This window comes from Lagenorhynchus albirostris, chromosome 2 (genome assembly GCF_949774975.1).
Source record: "Lagenorhynchus albirostris chromosome 2, mLagAlb1.1, whole genome shotgun sequence".
Lineage (NCBI taxonomy): Eukaryota > Metazoa > Chordata > Mammalia > Artiodactyla > Delphinidae > Lagenorhynchus > Lagenorhynchus albirostris.
The window spans coordinates 24,350,224-24,367,489 of record NC_083096.1 but is presented as its reverse complement, the minus strand read 5'-3'; the positions used below and the strand labels follow the sequence as shown (position 1 = coordinate 24,367,489).

The following is a 17,266-nucleotide window of genomic DNA, read 5'->3' as shown; positions in this document are numbered from 1 at the left end:
AGAAAAGATTTTGTGAGTACCAGCAGTTAATTTGTACTAAACTACTATTTTTCTGATAATTTATCTGGCTTTAGCTGCTCCTTAAATTTGTTTACAATAACCTAATAATACTGTTATAGCACAGATTTTCCTGATTATATCAGCTGTAGGCCTAATAAAAATGTTCCCTAAATGAATAGGAATAGCTTATTATTACTTATCCTGGGTTAATAGATTTTTATTTGATTTTACTTTTACCATTTTCCTTCTCTTTTAGGTACATTGACGGCTGTGGAAAGTTTCCTGACTATACATTCAGGACCTGAGGTTAGTTTTTGTTTGTCACGTGTTTTCTTTGTTAATATTAAAAACATTTTGGAAATGATACTTGCCTGTTAAAAAGGTTTCAATTAATTAAATTGTATATACAGTTGTAATTTTTAGTTTATGAAAGTCATTGTTTAATTTTAAAAAGTAAAGATTGCTGTGAGTTATTTTGACTTAAAATAGAATTTGTTTAAAACTGCATGGTTCATTATTAGAATGAGTTACCATCATCCTAACACTAAAGATCTATCATTGTTATGTGATGAATGTTGTCAGCCTAGAAAATTATCACCTTAGTGCAAATCAGTGCATTTTTATTATGTGCCTAATTTGGAGTTAGGTGTTCTTGTGGCCATACAAGAAATGTATAATGTAAATGTAATCTTACTGAATTTATGGTCTATTTGGAAGCATAAGATAGTTGCATTTCTGGGAAAGAACCATGTTTTGTGGTAGTAGTTTTACTGCCAGTAGTGTCTAACACAATTCTCTGTCTATACTTGAGGCTTCATAAGTATTTATTCTCTTTAAAAAATATTCAGTATTTCACATATTGTGTAATACAAGTATATATAGTAGTGCAAGATAGTGTGACACATAAATGAACAACATGCAGACCCTTAAAGGGAATAATTTAGACGAGCAGGAGACAAAAATTGTTATTAAAGAGGTCAGATGAAATACTATAGGATTCTGAGAATGGGGAGTTACATCTAGCCGGGAGGCCAGAGATCAAGGACTTTTTGGAGAAGTTGGGATATGGAATTTTAAAGGTTGATGCTGAGGAGATGTGGATAAGGGAGAGAGGAAATAGTTTAATAAAGATGTAACTGTGGGACGGAGTGGAGCATGTTTAAGTAATGGTTTTATTTGTCTGGATTGTAGGTTCAGATGAATAAACATGAAGAACTATATAAAACTTGCTAAAATTTGTGGTTACAGATAATATCCACTAGAGTATCAGAATAAAGGGAAGTGACAGTGGGCCTGAGTAATTTGGGAATGCCTCATAGAAGTCTTATTAAGTTGAACCTTGAAAAGTGAATAGCATTTGGAAGGTGAGAGGCAGCAACCTAAACAAAGGCTCAGAAATGAGAAAGAAGGACATGCTTGGAGCTCTGGGGAACATGAGTTAGAAAGCCAACTCAACCTGGTTTAAACCAACAAAACAGAAAGGAATTTATTGATTCATGTAACCAAACATCTGCAAGTAAACAGTATGGCTGGATCTGGATGTTCAAATGGTATTATCGGAACTCATTTTTTTCTCTTCCTCTTCCTGTCTCTGCATTACTCCTGTGCTCCTCAGTGTAGGCTCTCACAATCGGGGAGTTGGGGGGAAGGTACTGGCAGCCCCAGGTATGCATTGTCCATAAGGTTCATGATTTCCCAGGAACAGCTAGCAGAGTTTGAATATTCAAAGATGGGGAAGATTAATCAAGTATTGGGTCATTTGGTCATTCTTGAGCCAAACAGTGTGACCTGGGGTAATGGAGTAATAAGGTTGCCCAGGCCTGGGTCATGGGCCTCTGGAGAGGGAATCATAGGGCCAAGCCCTTCTCAACAACACGTAACAAACTTCCAATAGGAAAGAGAGTGTTGTAAGCAGAACATAGGGTAGGGGAATTAAGAATTCCCTGCAGGAAATTAGTGCAGGACTGACAAAAAACAGATGTCCACTACAGGGAGATAGTGAGAAAACAGAGCTAGAAAAGAGGCTTCTTTTGTTTATTGACATGCGGGAGGTCAATGAGTGGAGCAAGTTTTTTTTTTTTTTTTTGCGGTACCTGGGCCTCTCACTGTTGTGGCCTCTCCCGTTGCGGAGCACAGGCTCCGGACGCGCAGACTCAACAGCCATGGCTCACGGGCCCAGCCGCTCCGTGGCATGTGGGATCTTCCCGGACCGCGGCACGAACCCGTGTCCCCTGCATCAGCAGGCGGACTCTCAACCACTGCGCCACCAGGGAAGCCCAAGAGGCTTCTTTTGAAAGAGGAGCAGGAGATGATCTAAAACAGGAGACGAGAGTTGTGTCTTCTTCATATGGTTGCTATGAGGATTAAATTAGTCAATGAATATAAATCAGAACAGTGGTTGGCACTTTACAATCACTCAATAAATGTTATTAAGTCCTATTATTATAAGGACTCAAAGTTGGGGCTTAATCAGGACGAGACATTTGAAAACATCGAAATCAATGCAGCTCCCTTCTCATTCCCCTTAAAGCAAAATACAGAGCCTTAATTTCACAAGGATGGACAGAGGTAACTGCCTTGATTCTATGCATCCCTTGGCACAGGATTGTTCTCCTCCTACTCCTTATCCTACTTTTCCCCTTAAGCTTTGTTACTTTACATAAAAAATTGAATCTTAGACTATGTATTAGACCATAAAGCAAGACTCAAAAGAATTTCAGAGAGTTGGAATCATATACTCAAGGACAGTGCTGTCCAGTAAATCTTCCCTCAGTGATGAAGGTGTTCCATATATGCTATATAATGGCTCCCATACCAGATAGTGCAGCTCCAGAGCAGGGTCAGCCCATGGCCTACTTTTATATGGCTGTAAGCTAAGAATAATTTTAACATATTTAAAGAGCTATAATAAAAAACAAATACGCAGCAGAGCCCAGATGTGGCCTGCACAGCCTAAAATATTTAGTTTGACCTTTTACAGAAATAGTTTGCCAACCCCCGTTCTAGAGTATGTTTTAGACTATAATGAAATTATACTAGAAATCAGTGAAGAGATAATAAGAATTCAATGTCTTCACTTCTTATAGGTTGTTAGGATTTTCTGTATACTCTTAAGTTCGTTTTGGTAGTTTGTGTCTGCATTAGTTTCTTAGGACTCCTGTAATAAAGTACCACAAACTGGGTTGCTTAAACAAGGGAAACATTGTTCTCACAGTTCTGGAGGCTAGAAGTCCATGATTAAGATGTTGGCAGGGTTTCTTCTGAGGGCTGTGAGGGAGAATCTGTTCCATATTTCTCTCCTAGCTTCTGGTGGTTTGCTTGCAATCTTTGGTGTTCCTTTGTTGTAGATGCATCACTCAGACCGCTCTTCCATCTTCATATGTGTGTGTGTCCAAGTTTCTCCTTTTTATAAGGACACCAGTGGTTTGGGGTTGGGGGCCCACTTCCTCCAATATGTATGACCTCAGCTTAACTAGTGACATCTACAACAACCCTCCTTACAAATAAGGTTACATTCTGAGGTACCGGGGGTTAGGCCTTCTACATATAAAGTTGGGGTGGGTACAAAATTTAATCCATAACAGTGTCTTTCTAGGAATTTGTCCATTTCATCTAGGTTGTTTAATTTGTTGGCATACAGTTGTTCATAGTATTCCCTTATACTCTTTTTTATTTCTGAAAGGTTGGTAATGCCCCTTCTTTCATTCCTGATTTTAATAATTTGAGTTCTCTCTCTCTCTCTTTCTTTTTCTTTCTCTCTCTGTCAATCTAGCTAAAGGTTTTTCATTTTGGTTGATTTCTTCAAAGAACCACCTTTTGGTTTCATTGATTTTCTCTATTGTTTTTCTATTCTCTGTTTCATTTATTTCCACTCTAGTCTTTATTGTTGCTGGATACAACAGTAATATAAAAATCAGTTGCACTTCTGTATACCAGCCACAGTTAGAAAATGAATTTTTTAAAATGAGACCATTTATAGTAGCATTAAAAAATCAAGTACTTAAGAATAAGGGATATAAAATGTACAATATTTCTGTGAAGAAAACTATAAAATGTTATTGAGTGACCTTAAAGAAGACAAATAAATGGAAGAATCCACCATATTCATGGATTGGAAGGCTCAATTTTGTTAAAATGTCAGTTTTCCTTAAATTAATTTATAATCCCATATAATTCCAATCAAAATCGCAAACAGGTTTTTTTTTTGCTTGCTTGTTTTGTTTTAGTATGCAATTTGACAAACTAATTCTAAAATGTATATGGAAATGCAGAGGGTCAAGAATAACCAACACTTTCTTAAAGGAGAATAAGGATGTTCTTGAATATCAAGACATTATTAAGTCAGAGTGTTACATTGGCAGGGAGATATCAATAGGCCAGCAGATTAGGATAAAGAACTCAGAGTAGTTTGTGCATATATGAGCACTTGATTTATGGTAAAGGGTCTTTTTCGGGAGATGATGGGTGTGGGGAAACAATGAAATTGGACTCATACTTTGCACTGTGTACAAAAATCAAGTTTCGGTGGGTTATAGACCTAAATGCATAAGGCTAAACAGTAAGCTTTTAGAAGATGAATATTTCATGGCCTCAAGGTCAGGAATGGTTTCTTTTTTTCCAGAAATATATTTTATTTTGTTAATTTATTTTTATTGAGGTATAATTGACATATAACATTGTACTATTCAGGTGTACAACATAATTCAATATTTGTTTATATTACAAATGATCACCACTAGTTAGCATCCATCACCATACTTAAGTTTTTTTTCTTGTGATGAAAACTTGTATTTATTTTTTTTGAAGTAACTTTTCTTTATTTGGAATCTGATTATCAGCAGCTCTTTATATGTTTATATTTTAAGCATATAAACAATTTTTTAAAATTTATTTATTTATCTTTGGCTGTGTTGGGTCTTTGTTGCTGCATGCGGGCTTTCTCTAGTTGTGTCGAGCAGGGGCTACTCTTCGTTGCAGTGCGTGGGCTTCTCATTGCGGTGGCTTCTTTTGTTGAGGAGCACGGGCTCTAGGCGCATGGGCTTCAGTAGTGTGGCACACGGGCTCTAGAGCACAGGCTCAGTAGTTTTGGTGCACGGGCTTAGTTGCTCCACGGCATGTGGAATCTTCCCAGACCAGGGATTGAATCCGTGTCCCCTGCATTGGCAGGCAGATTCTTAACCACTGCACTACCAGGGAAGTCCTAAGAACTTTTAAAATCATCTTTCCTGGCAAATTTCTAATTTTCTATATAATATAAACTATAGTCACCATGTTGTACAGGGAACAAATGACTGCTTGCAAAAGACACGGAAGGCATTAAATATAAAAAAAAAAGTGGAATACATTTAAAATTTTAAATTGAGTATGTCTTTTTATATCACAAGACACCATTAAGAAAATGGAAGGTCAACAGCAGAGTAGGAGGTCCTTCTAACACATGATGAATCCTAACATCACAGTTTTGAGCAAAAGAAGCCAAACTCAAGGAATATACATTATATGGTTCCATTTCTGTAAAATTTAGAAACGGGCAAAACTCACTGCACTGTTTAGAAATGAATACTTAGGTGGTAAAACTCTTAAAGAAGCAAGGAGTTTTCTTGATTACCACAAAGGCAGGACAGAAGGAGGGCCTTCTGGGTTTACATAGATGTTAGCTTCATAATTACATTAAATTATACTTTTATGTCTTGTGCACTTTTCATCCTATTTTTCAACAAAATAAAAGGTTTTTAAAATGGAATGTAATTTTTGCCTTTTTGATGGCTTATTTGTATGAGAAGATACTCCTAACGTTTTTAAAAAAACTATTTTCTCCTGATTTTTGGAAATCTTTGCAAGTAGGTCAAATTGGCTAGGTGCAGACTGAGGATAGTTTCACAAATCAAATTCTTAAGACTTTTAGCTCTGATTTAGTTTTAACAAACAGAAGAAATTAATCTGTACCAGAATAGAAATTAGGTTGGTGTCTCTTTACCTTTCAGTTTCATCAAAGCTGTTATATGAAAACCTGAATCTTCTGATGGTTTTAGTGTTTCTATTTTTCTGCTTAAAGCAATCAGTGATAAATAGTTGAGTGAAAATGATGACATGAAACTTATTAAAAAGAGCATAAATAATGGTAGGAGGAAAGAAGAAAGGGCATATGTTTGTAAATATATAATATATAAATAGGGTATAAATAGTGAATGTGATCAAACTAATGAGTTTTACTACTGCCTAGCCAGTCATAAAAATTTATCTCAAGATTATTAAATAAGGGATTATGCCTTGCTCAAATAGAGGTGAAATGTTCTTTGTATCAATTATAAACTACTTGGTTTTACATTTTAGTACTTATCCCTTAAGACATGTTTCTTTTAATATTTTAATTTTATTGGAGTATAGTTAATTTACAATATTGTGTCAGTTCTAAGACAAGTTGCTTTAACTCTTGAATTATTTTGTTAGGGATTGTGCACTCATGATGGTACCTGGAAGTCAGCGGTTTATGGTTTTGGAGATCAGAGTAATTTGAAGAAACTACGAAATGAGTCCAATTTGAAGCCTGTCCCAATTGTTGGTCCAAAATTGAAAAGAAGGTATATTATCTCAAAATCTATTCTTCAGTTTATCTAACCATATTGTTGTTTATCTGACTGTTAATAACATATGCTACTAAGAAAAGCCTGGAGACTTTTATAGTGAGTTCAGGATTGTTTTCAAAGATAAATAAAATATAATTAATATGTTACCCTAAGTTTAAGTACTTCATATATAATAATACATTTGGATTCTGGGAAAATTCTGGAAAAAATCAGTTTTATGACTCTTCACTATCAATATCAAAATTAAACATCAATTAAATTTCATGCTGTAAAAATGTGATGATCTTATGTATATTAATCAACCTATTAATTAGTATTTATATGTGAGAACTCTAAACTCAGAGTTTGGCTGTTGAAACGAGTGTTCTTCTTATCATTATCTAGGGAAATTGATGGGGTATAAAACATGGTTAAACTATATGTGTTAAGTGCCCATGGTGTGAAGAATACTACATTGTTCCAACTTGTCACTTGTTTGGGTGCAGGTGTAGAGAACAAAGGACAAATACTGAAGTAAATTTTAATTAAGAGCAGATCTGCCATCTTTACTGTTATTATTAATTGCCTCAAGAAGAGTTAAGGTTTTTATTCAGAAATTTACCAGTTATAGTTGTGGTCACTGTAAATGGAGAAGATACAACATGCTTCTGTCTTGCAGGTGGCCAATTTCTTACTGCAGAGAACTCAACAGTTATTCCATTCCTTTCTTGGGAGCAGATGTGTCTGTTGTGAAGCGGACTCAGCGTTACTTGCACGAAAATTTACAGCAATCACCTGTAAGCATATATGATTTATTTTTTAATAAAGAGTATTCTGTGTTTGTTTCAGTTCCCCTATCATTTTAATGTAGGATTTTTATGTTTATAAAGCAAAAAATGAAAGAGCTAAAATAGTGCATGTTTCAGTTTCTGGAAGCATAAAGAATTAGTAGTGTAGAACATTTTGCATTTTATGGGGGTGGTAATAGCCTTCTCCCATAATTCAACTCTGACCTTCTGAATACCTTTTTAATGTAACACAATAGCAGCAAGTTCAATATAGGAAATCCTGGTATCATAAATACCCAACAGTCCCGTTGCGAGTTTCAGCTGCTAGAATACTCTTTCTGTTGCTTATGGAGGTGTCTAGGTTCTTCTCTCTTATCTCCTTGCTACCTCTAGAGAACTATCCTACTCCATTTGGTGAGGGAAGTAATTATTCCCACTGCTGAGACTTGAAGAGGAAACTGTGTCAAGTTTAAAAAAAAAACAAAAAACGAGAGTATTTTCTTAGAGATTGTAAGTGGAGTCTACACTCTATAATGTATAATTGTTAAACTCAGGTATATTGTTACGGACTTTTTATATATAGATTATGTGGACTTTTGTGTTCAAGTAGGGGGAGCTAATTACCTTTTGCAACAATTTTTTTTTAACATCTTTATTGGAGTATAATTGCTTTACAATGGTGTGTTAGCTTCTACTGTATAACAAAGTGAATCAGCTATACATATACATATATCCCCATATCTCCTCCCTCTTGCTTTTCCCTCCCACCCTCCCTATCCCACCCTTCTAGGTGGACACAAAGCACCGAGCTGATCTCCCTGTGCTACGCGGCTTCTTCCTACTAGCTGTCTGTTTTACGTTTGGTAGTGTGTATAGCTCCATGCCACTCTCTCACTTTGTCCCAGTTTACCCTTCCCCCTCCTCGTGTCCTCATGTCCATTCTCTACGTCTGCGTCTTTATTCCTGTCCTGCCTCTAGGTTCTTCAGAACCCTTTTTTTTTGGATTCCATATATATGTGTTAGCATACAGTGTTTGTTTTTCTCTTTCTGACTTACTTCATTCTGTATGACAGTCTCTAGGTCCATCCACCTCTCTACAAATAACTCAATTTCGTTTCTTTTTATGGCTGAGTAATATTCCATTGTATATATGTGCCACATCTTCTTTATCCATTCATCTGTTGATGGGCATTTAGGTTGATTCCATGTCCTGGCTATTGTAAATAGAGCTGCAGTGAACATTGTGGTACATGACTACTTTTGAATTATTGTTTTCTCAGGGTATATGCCCAGTAGTGGGACTGTTGGGTCATATGGTAGTTCTATTTTTATTTTTTTAAGGGACCTCCATACTATTCTCCATACTGGCTGTATCAATTTGCATTCCCACCAACAGTGCAAGAGGGTTCCCTTTTCTCCACACCCTCTCCAGCATATATTGTTTGTGGTGTTTTTGTTTTGTTTTGTTTTGTTTTTTTGCAGTACGCGGGCCTCTCACTGTTGTGGCCTCTCCCGTTGCGGAGTACATGCTCCAGACTCCAGACGTGCAGGCTTAGCGGCCATGGCTCACAGGCCTAGCTGCTCTGTGGCATGTGGGATCTTCCCGGACCGGGGCACGAACCCGTGTCCCCTGCATTGGCAGGCGGACTCTCAACCACTGCGCCACCAGGGAAGCCCATGTTTGTAGATTTTTTGGTGATGGCCATTCTGACCGGTGTGAGGTGATACCTCATTGTAGTTTTGATTTGCATTTCTCTAATGATTAGTGATGTTGAGCATCCTTTCATGTGTTTGTTGGCAATCTGTATATCTTCTTTGGAAAATGTCTATTTACGCCTTCTGCCCATTTTAATAATTTCTTTTAAAAAATGTCCTCCCTGGGGGCTTCCCTGGTGGCACAGTGGTTGAGAGTCCGCCTGCCGATGCAGGGGACATGGGTTCGTGCCCCGGTCCGGGAAGATCCCACATGCCGCGGAGCGGCTGGGCCCGTGAGCCATGGCTGCTAAGCCTGCGCGTCCAGAGCCTGTGCTCTGCAACGAGAGAGGCCACAACAGTGAGAGGCCCGCGTACCTCGAAAAAAAAAAAAAAAGTCTTCCCAGTGTCTGATTTCTGGACAAGCTTTTGGAACATAACACATTCATAAAATGGAAACTGCTTTTGTTTGATATTTATGACTATAGAGTAAGTTATTAGTAGCTAACATTCTTATATTACTTGATCTAAGAAAGTAGGGAGTAACATCCTGACTTTATATTCTTCATCTAGGTTCAGTATGCTGCTTATGTAACTGTGGGAGGTGTCACCTCTGTTATTAAGCTGATGTTTGCTGGACTTTTCTTTTTATTCTTTGTGAAGTTTGGCATTGGAAGGCAACTCCTCATAAAAGTAAGTAATATTTCTATGAAATTAGACCTTAGAAGTATTTTCCATGAAGTTTTGAAAATATCACTAAAGGTTTTTTTTTTTTCCTTTAGTTCCCATGGCTCTTCTCCTTTGGTTATTTTTCAAAACAAGGTCCAACACAAAAACAGGTAACTCTTTCCTTTATATCCAGGTCTCTAAAATAATATTTTTCTTTATTTCATTTTTACTTTTCCTCAGTGTAGTGAAAATAACAGCTAAGACCTGATGAAGCACTTACTGTGTTTCAGACACTCTTTTATATTCTTTACATAAATTAGATTACTCAGTCTTTTTGAACACTCCTTGAGGTGTTATCTCCATTTTACAAATGAGGAAAATGAGTCACAGAGAGGCTAAGAAACTTGCCAAAGTCCTATAGTGAGTAAATGGCCAAGTTAGGATGAGAACCCAGCTATCTGGCTCCAGAAATTATATTCTCTTTACTTCATAGAGATTTCAAATATTTTTACTCTTCAATTTTTCTCCTTCATTATCTCCTCCTTTTTTACGTCTTCTCTCCCCCTCCTCCAAGCTTCCCTTCCCTTTCCTCTTTCACACACCCTGGATCCCCATGGTAGATAAGTTGAATTACCATCTGTCCGGTATCCTCAATATAACTGCTTCAGGCACTTCAGATTTCATGTGTAAAAGCTAAACTTATTTCCACTGAACCCTCTTCTTCCTTCTGTGTTTCCCATCTCAGTTGGTGGCACTGTCATCTGCCCAGTCCTGAACGTAGGCATCATTCTAGATTTTTCTCCAAATCCATCATAACTACCTTAGCTCAGGCTCTTATCCCTCTTCTCTTCTCTCTCTCTCTCTCTCTCTCTTCCTTCTAATTGTGGTAAAATACACATGACAAAATTCCCCATCTTAACCATTTTTAAGTGCTCAGTGGTATCAAGTACTTTCATATTATTATACAGCCATCACCACCATCCATTTCCAGAATTGTTTTCATCTTGCAAAACTGAAACTCTATACCCATTAGAAAATAACTCTCCTTTCCCCTTTTTCCCCAGTTCCTAGCAAACACAATTCTACTTTGTGTCTGTGAGTTTGACCACACTAGAACATCATGAGTGGAATCATGCAGAATTTGGCCTTCTGTGATCAGCTTATTTTACATAGGATAATGTCCTCAGAGTTCATCCATGTTGTAGCATGTGTCAGAATTTCCTTTCTTTTGAGGCCAAATAATATTCCATTGTATATAGGCTTGTTTCTCAGTATCTTCAGAGGATTGGTTCCAGGATGCCCCACAGGTACCAAAATCCATGATGCTCAAGTCCCTTATATAAAATAGCATAGTATTTGCATATAACTTATAGACATTGTCCTGTATACTTTAAATCATCTATAGATTACTTTATAATACCTATGTAAATACTACATAAATAATTGTAAATGGTATGTTAATAGTTGGTGGCATAAGGCAAATTCAAGTTTTGCTCTTTGGAAATTTCTGGAAGTTTTTTCCCAAATAATTTGGATTTGACATTGGATGAGTGTGGACACAGAAATCATGAATATGGAGGGCTGATTGTATATACCATATTTTGCTTACCCATTCATCTGTCCATAGACACTTGGGTTACTTCTATTTTTGTCTATTTTGAATAATGCCTTTATGAAATTGGGTGTGCAGATATCTCTTCAAGACCCTTCTTTCAGTTCTTTTGGGTATATTACCAGAAATTCAATTTTTGGATCCTGTGGTAATTCTAGTTTGAAATTTTTTAGGAACCAACAAACTATTTTCCACTGTAGCTGCACCATTTTACATTCCCACCAACTGTGCACAAAGGTTCTAATTTCTCCATATCCTTACCAACACTTGCTATTTCCTTTTTTTTTTATAGTAGCCATCCTAATAGTTGTGAGGTGATCTCTCATTATGGTTTTGATTTGCAGTTCCCTAAATGATTAGTGATGTTGAACTTCTTTCCATGTGCTGCTTATTGGCTTATTTGTATATCTTCTTTAGAGAAATGTCTATTCTTGTCATTTGCCCATTTTTGTGCTGTATTGTTGAGTTCGAGGAGCTCTGTGTATATTCTGTATATTAATCCCTTATCAGATATGTGATTTGCAAATATTTTCTCCCAGTCTGTGGGGTTGTCTTTTCACTGTTAATAGTGCAGGCCCTTATCTTTCAGCTGAACTGTTCATAGCCTTCCTATGATTTCTTTCTAATTCATCTTCCCACTGCTGTATAAGAAATCTATGATGCAAATCTGACTCTGTTCCCAAGGATGGTTCAACATATGCAAATCAATCAGTGTGATACACCACATTAACAAAAGAGAAGACAAAAATCATAGGATCATCTCAATAGATGCAGAAAAAGCATTTGATAAAATTCAACATCCATTCATGATAAAAACTCTCACCAAAGTGGGTATAGAGGAAACATATCTCAACATAATAAAAGCCATTTACCACAAACGCATAGCCAACATAAAACTCAACAGTGAAAAGCTGAAAGCCTTCCCACCAAATTCAGGAACAAGACAGATGATGCCCACTCTCATCACTTCTGTTCAACATTGTATTGGAAGTCCTAGCCACTGCAGTCGGACAAGAAAAAGAAATAAAAGATATCCAAATTGGAAGGGAAGAGGTAAAATTGCAGATGACATGATACCCTATATAGGGAACCCTAAAGACTCCACACAAAAACTATTGGAACTAATAAATGAATTCAGCAAGGTAACAGGATACAAGATTAATATACAGAAATCTGTTGCAGTCCTTTACACTAACAATGAAATATCAGAAAGAAAAAGTAAAAAAAAAATCCCGTTTAAAATCTCATCCAAAAAAAAACTAGGAATAAACTTAACCAAAGTGGTGAAAGACCTATATGATGAAAACTGTAAAACATTGATAAAGGAAATCGAAGATGATTCAAAGAAATGGAAAGATAGCCCATGCTCTTGGACTAGAAGAATTAATATTGTTAAAATGGCCATACTATCCAAAGAAATCTACAGATTTAATGTCATCCCTATCAAATTACCCATGACATTTTTAACAGAACTGGAACGAATAATCCTAAAATTAATATGGAACCACAGAACTGCCAAAGCAATCCTGAGGAAAAAGAACAAAGCTGGAGGCATAACCTTCAGACTTCAGACAATACTACAAAGCTATCATAATGAAAACAGCATGGTATTGGCACAAAAACAGGTCAATGGAACAGAATAGAGAGCCCAGAAATAAAACCACACACCTATAGGCAATTAATCTTTGACAAAAGAGGCAAGAATATACAATGGAGAAAAGACAGTCTCTTCAGCAGGTGGTGTTGGGAAAGCTGGACAACTTCATGTGTCAATGAAATTAGAACACTCTCTCACACCATATACAAAAATAAACTCAAAATGGTTTAAAGACCTAAATATAAGACACGATACCATAAAACTTCTGCAGGAGAACCTGGGCAAAGCATTCTTGGACATAAATCATAGCAATATTTTCTTAGATCTGTATTCCAAGGCAAAAGAAATAAAAGCAAAAGTAAACAAATGGGACCTAATTAAACTTAAAACCTTTTGCACTGCAAAACAAACCATCAGCAAAATGAAAAGACAACCTACGGACTGGGAGAAAACATTTGCAAACAATGCAGCCAAACAGGAGTTAATGTCCAAAATATACAAACAGTTCATACAACTCAATATTAAAAAAAATCCAATTAAAAAATGGTCAGAGGGCTTCCCTGGTGGCGCAGTGGTTGAGGGTCCGCCTGCCGATGCAGGGGATGCAGGTTCGTGCCCCGGTCCAGGAGGATCCCACATGCCGTGGAGCGGCTGCACCCGTGAGCCATGGCCGCTGAGCCTGCGCGTCCAGAGCCTGTGCTCCGCAGCGGGAGAGGCCACAACAGTGAGAGGCCCGTGTACCGCAAAAAAAAAAAAAAAAAAAAGTCAGAAGATCTAAATAGACATTTCTCCAATGAAGACATACATGTGGCCAGGAAGCACATGAAAAGATGCTCAACATCACTAATTATTAGAGAAATGACAAAACCACAATGAGCTATCACCTCACACCAGTGAGAATGGCTATCATCATAAAGTCTACAAATAATAAATGCTGGAGAGGGTGTGGAGGAAAGAGAAGCCTTCTACACTGTTGGTGGGAATGTAAATTGGTACAGCCACTATGGAAAACAGTATGGAGATTCCTTACAAAACTAAAAATAGAGCTACCATATGATCCAGCAATCCCACTCCTGGGCATATATCCAGAAAAGAGGAAAACTCTAATTCAGAAAGATAAATCCACCCCAATGTACATAGCAGCACTATTTACAATAGCCAAGACATGGAAACAACCCAAGTACCCGTCAACAGACAATTGGTTTGAGGAGATGTGGTGTATATTACTCAGACATAAAAAAAGAATGAAATATTGCCGTTTGCATCAAGGTGGATGGACCTAGAGAATACCATACTAAGTGAAGTAAGAGGAAGACAAATATTATATGATATCACTTATATGTGGAGTCTAAAAATTGATACAAATGAATCTATATACAAAACAGAAACATTCTCAGAGATAGAAAACAAATTTATGGTTACCAAAGGGGAAAGGGCGAATAAATTAGGAGAAGGGGATTAACAGCTACAAACTACTATACATAAAATAGATAAGCAACATGGATTTACTATATAACACAAGGAACTATGTTCAATATCTTGTAATAACGTATAATGGAAAATAATGTGAAAAAATATATATACACCCGTATAACTAAATCACTTTGCTGTACACCTGAAACTAACAATACTGTAAATCAACTATACTTCAATAAACAATAAAATCTGACCCTGTTATCACCTTCTTTAAAATACTTCCCTGGCTTATTGCTTTGACAATGACTCTTACAGCTGGGACTTTATATATCAGAATCACCCAGTGAGATTTTTTCAAATACATGTTTTGACCCTGGCATCTGGACATTCTGATTCAGTAGGTGTGGAGTGGGGCCTCGAAGGATAGGTCAGTGGTTCTCAGCTTTGGGAGAGAGCCCAAAACAAATGACCAGAGATGCGGGTTTGATTGGTGTGGAATGTGGCCTGGGCACTGGGCTTTTTGAAAATTCCCCAGTAATGTTAATGCACTGCCAAGGTTGTGAATCACTGATGTGGAGGTAGGAAGGTTCTGGGTGATGTTTGGGTTATTTTGGTCCACACTCCTAGAGCACCAGTGACTGAAGTCCATCTCTGCAGATGTGAGGGCCTTCATGAGCTAGCCCTGGATAGCAGATAGGCTTTTTTTTTTTTTATGCCAACTCTGATTAATTGGTAGTAGCATCCTAGAGACTGTTGAAAATTGTCTCATACTGAATGTGTCATGCCTGAGAGGGTTACAATCAGATAGCATGTGTGCCTCAGGCAGGGGAGGAGACAAGTACAGCCTGTGTGTCTGACTTTGTTCACACCCTGTTCTTCTTCAGTTGTATGTTCTAGCCATGTTAGACTGCGATCCACCATGCTACTGCATCCCTTCTCGACTTTTTCCCCCGAAAGGTGTTCTTGAGTTAAAAATTAGAAACCACTGGTGTAGGAGCAGTGTAAGTGTGAAAAGAAGGAAGAGCTTACAATGGTCCTGATTCCAGTGCTGAAACTTACTAATCATTATATGGGTTCTTAACACTGTTTAGATTTATCACGGCCAGAAGAATTGGTTACTCACTGTAACTAATTCACAAGAGCCTGAGGTATATAAACCAGAATGCAATTAATTAACCAGAAATATATCTATTAGGTAGGTAAGATAATTTCAGAACAAGGCATTGTCCTGCTTACTTATTCTCTCCATTTAAGCAAATTACAGAAGACAATTCACTTTTTTTTTTTTGGTGGAATCAATCTTCACAAGAGATGGACTACAGTACAGGTAGCCTGGAAGAGTTATCCTCTCCCTTAGACATGTTTGGACAGAAAAAAATCAATAACTTCTCTCCCTATTTGTTTCCTCTTTTCCTTTCTTCTCTACTTGCCAACACTAATTCTGGGAGATTTAGTGTATAGTGAACAATCAATCAGGCCTTGAAAGGCCTGGATGCCATCCTATTATTTTATTTTTTTCATCCTATTATTTTAAGATAATCTCTGCTCAGATCTCATGAACTCACTTACAATTTATAATGTAATGCTCAGGCATTTATAAGGCTACATGTTGTAGGATGAAGTGAGGGAAATGGGAAGGAAAAGTTGTCATGCCTGAGAAAGCTGCCAAATATCTTTGTACCAAGGAAGTCCACTTGGTTTCTTTTGTGAAACTTATCCAACTTGGCTTCCTCCTGTTTTTATTTGGAATTCATCTTCTTTGGTATTATTGGCCTTTGACAGCATATGACCTTGGGCATACATTAGTAGATGAATCTATTGCTACTTTTAAATAATAGTTACCTAATTTTGATAAATGTACTGAAAAGCTCCTATCTTTTTCTTTATTTTTTATTCAATTTATTTAATCTAAAAAAAATATCCAGTTCATTGATTTCTTCCACCCCTACCCCCTGCCTCTGACAACCACCAATCTGTTCTCTGTATATATGACCTTAATATATATATGCGCGCGTGTGCACACACACACATACATATATACACACTGCATTTTCTTTATCCATTAGTGGACATTTAGGTTGTTTCCACGTCTTGGCTATTGTAAATAATGCCGTAGTGAACATGGGGATGCATATATTTTTTTCAAATTAGTGTTTTTGTTTTCTTCAAATAAATATCTGGGAGTGGACTTGCTGGATCATATGCTAGTTCTGTTTTTAATTTTTTGAGGAACCTCTATACTCTCTTCTATAGTGGCATTCAATTTACATACCCACCAACAATTCACAAGGGTTCCTTTTTCTCCACATCAACACTTATTTGTCTTTTTTGATAATAGCTATTCTGACAGGTGTGAGGTGATATTATGGTTTTGATTTGCATTTCCCTGATGATAGTGATATTGAGCATATTTTCATGTGTCTGTTGGCCATCTATATATATTTTTTGGAAAAATGTCTATTCCGTTCCACTGCCCATTTTTAATCAGGTTGTTTGGGGTTTTGTTGATGCTGAGTTATATACATTCTTTGTATATTTTAGTTATTAACCCCTTATTAGATACATTGTTTGCAAATATCTTCTTCCATTCAGTAGGCAGTCTTTTTGTTTTGTTGATAGTTTCCTTCACGGTGCAAAATTCAATTTAATATAGTCCCACTTGTTTATTTTTGCTTTTGTTTCTCTTGACTGAGGAGACATATCCAGTAAAATATTGCTAAGACCAATGTCAAAGAGCATACTACTTATATTTTCTTCTAGAGATTTTTGTGGTTTCAGGTTTTACACTTAAGTTTTTAATCTACTTTGAGTTTATTTTTCTATATGGTGTGAGACAGTAGTCCAGTTTGATTTTTTGCATATAGCTGTCCAGTTTTCCCAACACAATTTATTAAAGAGGTTGTCTTTCCTGTTGTATATTCTTGCC

General features: G+C 36.9%; 1 protein-coding gene across 1 annotated transcript in view; it reads left to right on the top strand.

Moving 5' to 3' along the window:
* Positions 1 to 17,266, top strand: part of SCCPDH (saccharopine dehydrogenase (putative)) — a 40,887-nt gene that overhangs the window by 12,115 nt on the left and 11,506 nt on the right. The window contains 5 exon segments of the mRNA XM_060128334.1: positions 257 to 306; positions 6,451 to 6,581; positions 7,246 to 7,363; positions 9,620 to 9,739; positions 9,829 to 9,885. Of these exon segments, the coding sequence (XP_059984317.1) occupies positions 257 to 306; positions 6,451 to 6,581; positions 7,246 to 7,363; positions 9,620 to 9,739; positions 9,829 to 9,885 (476 nt within the window).